The sequence below is a fragment of the Marmota marmota genome, unplaced genomic scaffold (genome assembly GCF_001458135.2).
Source record: "Marmota marmota marmota unplaced genomic scaffold, marMar, whole genome shotgun sequence".
Lineage (NCBI taxonomy): Eukaryota > Metazoa > Chordata > Mammalia > Rodentia > Sciuridae > Marmota > Marmota marmota.
Window position 1 is genome coordinate 935,444 of NW_026000068.1, and position 6,943 is coordinate 942,386.

The window sequence follows — 6,943 nt, forward strand, 5'->3', positions numbered from 1 at the left end:
CCTCCAGGAGGAACGGAGGAAGCAGGGCGCTTCCTTTCCCGGGCACTCCGTGACAGACGTGGACGCCAGTCTCAGCTCTCACTACCAATTTTCTTAGACTTCTGTTTTCTTAGTATTTCTTCATGTTGACCTTGTGTGTATTCTATCGGTTCCTTTGAGCCACTTTGAATTCTTTTTCAGAACGAGGATGAGTTTGATCAGTCACACTAAAACATTACCGACTGCAAAACATGATGATCCTTTTACGTTCAATACAATAAGGTGATTTTCCCACAGCGCAGTCTGTCCTTGGCACCTGAACGGGAGCTTCCCGCTAACCCGGGCACCGAGTCCCCAGGAGAGTCATGTGCACCTTTCCCCACCCACAGGAGCCAGCGCTCCTCGCTCCTCGAGCACTGACAGGCTGGCTGTAGGACAGTGTCACAGACTCACTGCAGGAGTCCCGCTGGAGAGCGCACTGCATGATGGGGCACGACCTACAGTCCCTGCGGAGTCGCTGGGCAGGACAGAGACATGTGTGGAGAGAATGGGAAGGAGGGGGAAAGAGCCGGAGGTTTGCAGACGTTCTTCTCCAGGGCCCCACGGACAAGGCGAGCCGCAGTGCTGGAGGCCCCCTGAGCCTCTCTAGCTGCTTTCCCTCGGGTCTTGGAGACTGCAGAGGGACCACCATGACTCACGGCCTCAGACAGCTGGGCTCTTCGGACTTCACCGTCTGGCTTTCAAAGTGGAGCTCAGCTCCTGGTTAGGAGCAGGGGCAGCTCCCAGGGCTACCCAGACACATCAATCATCCACCCAGGATGACCTGAATGACCGTTAGCTCCAAAAAATCATTTTGGGGGCACTTTAACTGTTGCCTTATTTGCCAGGTGGCACTCCTATTTCATGAGACACGAAAATGTACCCAGGGTTATTAACCAGACCTAAGAGAAGACCGAGAGGAAGGAGAAGCATACACCAGGGGACGTGGGAGAAGGCTTCTGCCTCACCTGCTGTGAGGCCAACCACACCCTCTCATCAACCATCAGCCAAACGAAAGGGCAATTGCTTTCTGGGACTTTAGTTTGGTTGGCCTTAAACTACTAAAGGTCTTTCTTCTTGGAAAAAAAAATTTTTTTTCTTGCATCAATTCATTGTACTTTCCATGGCTGCACAGGTGCCAGAGCAGACAGCCTGCCTCAGCGACCCATTTCCCCATCACAGGTCACACCGTGGGAAAGAGGCTCTGCTGAGCTGCCACTCTGAGGGCGCATGCGCTTCTTCCTGGGCGCCCTTGGCCCCAGCATGGCCCTTGGGGGCAGCTGGGATGGAGTCGATTACCGCCCCGCCACGGTCTCCCTCCCTCCAGGTTCTCACACCTGCTGGGGACCCGCATCTGTGATCTCTGTTTCCCAAGACAGGGTGTGGACAGCCATGCCTGCTGAAGTCAGATGTCCTCTAGCAACCCAAGACAAGTCATCAGGGTCACCAAGTGCTCTGAAGTTCTTGGAAAATGCTTATTTTATAGGCTTCAAAATAAAAATCCACTCTGGCAGTTTTGTTGGAGAATATTCTTGTGGTGTGACGTTCAGATAGAAAACATATTTCCTCTGCCAACCCCGCCTCAGGGAGAATGGCCTCCTCCCTGCCATCCCTCTGCCAGTCCCTGCCTATAGAGAGCTGATTTTAGTTTGAGTGGACACTCAGCTCCTTGCAGGGAGTGGGGCACTGGCCATGTCAAGTAGGAACTTGGGACGTACTCCAGACATGCAGGGGTGAGCGCTCAAAGTCCACAAAGCACCATTTGGCGTGGCCGCAGCACACAGGGCAGCACACGGTCCTGGCACCTCCCCCACTTGAGGTGAGCAGCTCCACTGCTGAGTCAGCACTCTTGGGCTCTAAGCTCTCAGAGGCCACCTGAATGTCAATCTCAGCTCAAGCCCATCAGGCCACCACCACAGCCTCGGGTGCAATGTCCTTGGCACTGCTGGGCAGAGCCTGGGAGGTCACCATCACTTCCTGTGCACCAGGTCCTGCTCGTCAGCTGACCTGGAGAAACGGTGCTGTGCAGTTCCCGGGCAGCACGTCGATGCCCAGAGCCTGCGTTTCTAGAGCCCAGCACCTTCAGTCACCGGCCACACGGCTCCAACAGGGGAGGAGGGTGCAGACGCACCGCGGGCAGCTCTGGAGCTTCGACTCCCGCATTCGGATCCCAGGGAATGCCCAGCACCGCCTTGGGCCCCCGAGTGTCTACCTCACTCGTGGGCTATCGTGGGCGACGGTGGGAGGGAAGACTCTCTACGTAGCTTCCTTGTGGCGTGGTCCGGAGACTCACTTAGCCCAGGAGAAAATCCCTGACCACTGGGGTGTTAGGAAGAAAGGCAGCCTACTGCCCGGAAGAGCCGGTGTGCCTGGCTGTCTCAGCGTTTCTGCTGCCAAGAGGGCAATCCTGTCCTCCGGGCAGACCTGCCCTAGGACAGCAGTATCCGCTGGTCCTGGATATGGATGCCTGGGCACTGACGGCACATTCCTGGAGACTTCTGCTCTCTTCCACACGCACCAGGTCTTCAAGACCTTCTGAGAAAATCCAAACTCTGGCCCTTCAAGGGTCGTTTTCTTAGTGAATGCCGACTGTCTGAAGGGCACCTCTCCTGTGTCTCCTTGAGGAAGTGCCCTCAAAGCCACCTAGAACCCACGTGCCAGGAGGGAGACCTGGAGCAGGGACTGTGTAACCCTGGGGCCTGGCTGGGGCGGGGGGCTGGACAGGTCTGGGATGGAGTCCTGCTCTGCTCATCCTGGGCAAATTATTCAAGCCCCCTGACCCTCAGAGTGTATCTCCAGCACAGAGAGAGACAGCATGGCGTCTCTCCAGGGATCTCCTGGGATGAGTGAGCTGCTGGGCCACCTGGGGTCAACACGGGGTGTGTGCCTCATGGTGCTGTGCCCTCGCATCAGCAGCCTTGAAGGATTAGAGAAAAACCAGACTGATGATAAACAGATAGATACCCATAGATAGATGACAGCTAGCAAGACAGATGATTTACATAGGTCACGATAGCTGGGGAATCACAGATAGTGACCAGATGAAGATGGTGGGAGATGATAGACAGATGGCTGATGCATGGATGAGAGGTGGCAGATTGACAGGTGGGTGTTCTATATCACTGCCATTTCGGCACCCTGACAAGATCACCCTGCTGAAGAACCGCAGGTGCCTCCCCTGGGACCGCCAATCCTGGGTCCTGGCGGAACTTCAGCGCAGGACCAGCTTAGAAGGTGGGTGAACTGCCTACGGGCCTCAGCAAGGCAGGACCGCACATGCACACTGGACAGCCTGCTCTGAAAGCCGCAAGCCTCTGCGGCGGGCTGCATCACTGTGTCAGGGCAAAAGGACATGCCTCTGCACATTACCTTTCAGGATGGGGCAGATCTTCCAGACGCCGGCAGCCCCTTCCCTGTTGAACTGCCCAAGGGCTAGCTCCATGTAGAAGAGCGGCATCCCAGCGATGACCATGAAGAGCAGGTAGGGCACCAGGAAGGCACCTGTGGACACACACACGCCCTGGCTGCAGTGTGCAAGGGGCTGCTTGGCGTCCTCTGAGCTCTCACTGTCCCAGACTCAGCGTGGCCCTTTGCACCCAGTGGCCTTTCTGGGTACAAATGTCTGACCCTTGGAGGGGTGAGTCTCAGCTATGGTGGAGAGCCTGCCTCCACACCTGTTGCCCACCATTTCCAGTGCCTCAATATGTCCCTCCAGAAACCCTGGTCACCCCCAACTCACACGATGACATCAAACCTATGGCAGAGCCGGGACAGCCCCGCCCACTCTTGGTATTGCTCCCACTGCAGGCCTGGCCCCCTCCCTGGCCCAGATCCATTTACCTCTCAGGATCTGGCCCCAGCACCCCCTGACCCTCCCCAGGGCCTGGCACTCGGAGTCTGCCTCTACCGCAGGCCACCACTGAGGTCCTTGCTGCCAGGAGCTGACCAGGGGCCGGTACCCCTTGGGTGGGCCTGGTTCCCTGCACCTCTGCCCTCTATCTCCCCCTCGAAGGCCTGGGCCCTGTGCAGGCCTCCTAAGTCCCTCTTACTCCCCCCCAGGCTGACCTCTGTAAGGGAGGGCTTTGCCACAGCTCCCTTCTGGGCTGTGGAGAGCTGTGGAGACCCCTCAGCTCTGTCTTGGGACACTTACTGCTCAGGCCTTGGTCTCCTGTCTTCAAGATGGGCGTGCCATGAGGCTTCCTCAAGAAGTCTTGCCCTGCCCTTCCTATGTCTGGAGGATCCAAGCAGGGAGGCCAGGGGACGGCCCCCGACGGGGACGCGTGGGGAGGAGTGCCCCTTGACTTGGCTGCTCAAGTGAACTTTTCAGGTGACCTGTCCCATCCCAGCCTGCTGAGTGCCATGCAGGCAAGGGTCTACGGCTGGATGAATCCAGAAGTGAGGGCAGGGCCACTGAAGGCCCCATTTCAGGGCATCATCTGCCCCTCCAAGTTCAAGTTCTACATACTTTTAAACACTATCAAGCCATTTTTTGGCCCTTGGAGAATTTTTCCAAAGTGAAAACAACCACTGGAAACAGAGGACAGGGCCAAGGTGCCTCCACCTACTTCCTCCTGGTTGCCTCTTTTCTGGCCTCATTTTTCTCAGCTGTTAAGATGCAGAGCAGAACCAGACTCTGTGTTCTTCACCCGGGAGAGCCTGCACCCGCTGCATCTCCTGCACCTGGGACAGCCTGCACCCAGGACAGCCTGCACCCACTGCATCCCCTGTGCCTGGGACAGCCTGCACCTGCTGCATCTCCTGCACCTGGGACAGCCTACACCCAGTGCATCTCCTGTGCCCAGGAGAGCCTGCAACACTGCATCTCCTGCGCCTACGATAGCCTGCAATGCCGCACCGCTTGCATCTGGGACAGCGGGCACCCACTGCATCTCCTGCACCCAGGACAGCCTGCTCCCGCAGTATCTCCTGGAGAGCCTGCACCCACTGCATCTCCTGCATCTCGAACAGCCTGCAGTGCTGCATCTCCTGCACCTGGGACAGCCTGCACCACTGCATCTCCTGCACCTGGGACAGCCTGTATGACTTCATGCTCTGGTATGAAGCAGCCCTGTCTCCACCAGGAGGAGAGCATAATTTTGCCAGTGAGCATGTGTTCCCTAAGAACACTGCTCCCTGCTGCCCTGTGGCTCAACCTGGCAGAAGGAACCGGGCCCCAGATGGCACTTACCTCCACCATTTTTGTAGCATAGGTAGGGGAACCTCCAGACATTGGCCAGGTCCACTGCAAAGCCGATGACTGAGAGCAGAAAGTCGATCTTCTTGCCCCAGGTCTCCCGCTCCTGGGCCTCCTCAGGGCTCCGTGGTGGGTTGATCAGCGTGGAGTTCGTGAGCTGCACCCCATTCTGCTCCTTGACCAGGATGAGTTCCACGTCCCTGGGGCCCATGGCATTGGGCTCCTTAGCCGGGGCCACCACGGGGGACATGGGTCCCACGGAGCATTTGCTCTTACTCATGGGAAGACTGGAGCCTAGGGATTCTGTGCTTTTTCCTCTTGGTCTTCAGCCAACATGAAAAACACAGAGAAACACACTGGTGTGGTAGCAGGTTGACAGTGTGCGTCAAGAGCAGAGACCTGAGGCAATTGTGCTGCCTTGGAAGGAGCAAACACATTCCAAGCTCCTAGGATGACATGATGGGGCTCAGGAGAGGTGGAGACTCTAGATCTCTTTGGGGGTCACGGGGGGGGAACCAGCCATGGAAACCCCAAGACAGACCTGCTGATGTGCCTCCTCCCCCACCCCCCACCTGTCAAGCACAAGGCTTGATTTGCTTTCTAATAACCATGCACAGATGTTCTGTCCCTTCTCCACATTCCCAGGGAGTCATCCCATAGTCTTCAAAGAGCACCAATAGAAGGTCTTTGTAACAGCACTATGCATTCTTTATACCAGGTAATAAAACAAAGAGCAAAATTTATATAAACAGCCACACTAAACTAAAAATTTAAAAAATAATTACAACCACTTGTTCAAAGAACATCTGTATTATTCAAAGTCCACATCCACCTGTGCCCAGGGGCTTCTCCATGTCCATCTTCCCAAGGCTTCCTGTGCCCTACCTGAGCTGCATGGAGGATTGATTGTGCAGGACTTCACGCAGGGTGGGGCAGCTGCCACACAACTCCTTACCAGGGAAGTGGCTCTCAATTACTTCCGCAAAGCCCTGGGCAGAGTGGAGGAGGGCTGAGCACTGACGCATTGACAGCCTGCAGACCTCAGCATTGTTCCCACTGTGCACAGACACTGAGTAAGCCTGGGCAGCAGGGTGACCGCTCTAGTGGGGTGACTTTCCCCTGCACCCAAAAGCAGACGCCTGACAGACGTTACTGTGTGCACCACTTCTCTGTGGCCTCTTCCCTGCAGGGACAGACCCATCCCATGTTCTCAGAAGAGCCACAGGGGTGCAGCACAGCAGTGGGACTGCAGCAGTGGCCAACAGTTGGGGAGGGTGGGAGGTGCGAATAGCGCAAAGGCAGGCCCTTTAGTTCCTTGCAGGTGGGCGCACCAGGGCTCTCCTGCTCACCCAGCGGTGCTCAGCATCGGGAAGGATCCAGACCCTTCCTGTGCTGAGGATATCAGAGGCCAGACTTGAGCCAAGAGGGCAAAATGTGGCCTCTGAGACAGCATCTTTCCTTCCGCTGCCCAGGTCAGGAGGCAGCTCCATGATAGGCTCTGTTCGCCCCCCTCCCCACTGTGGTTCCCTGCAACAGTGGCCTGGAGCTCCAAGTCGCAACCCGCGTCCTGGCACCATCTTACAAATCGGACAAAAACCGCGGGAGATGAACCACCTCAGGATTGAGTCAACCACCTCTATGGGACGTGGGTTCGCGTGGCCAGTTCCGCCGACCCCAGGTGGTGTCAGGTCCATCGAGGCGGAGCAGGCGCCCCAGCCGCAACCTCAGACA

At 56.8% G+C, this 6,943-nt stretch overlaps 1 protein-coding gene across 1 annotated transcript in view; it reads right to left on the reverse strand.

Annotated features, from left to right (window-relative positions):
• Slc6a3 (solute carrier family 6 member 3) overlaps positions 1-5,628 on the reverse strand; it is a 37,807-nt gene extending 32,179 nt beyond the window's left edge. The window contains exons 1-2 of the mRNA XM_048813964.1: positions 5,207-5,628; positions 3,388-3,519 (exon numbers count right to left, since the gene is read on the reverse strand). Coding sequence (XP_048669921.1) covers positions 3,388-3,519; positions 5,207-5,492 — 418 coding nt within the window. The 5' untranslated portion in view covers positions 5,493-5,628. The remainder of the gene's footprint in view (positions 1-3,387; positions 3,520-5,206) is intronic.
• Positions 5,629-6,943: the final 1,315 nt, after the last annotated feature.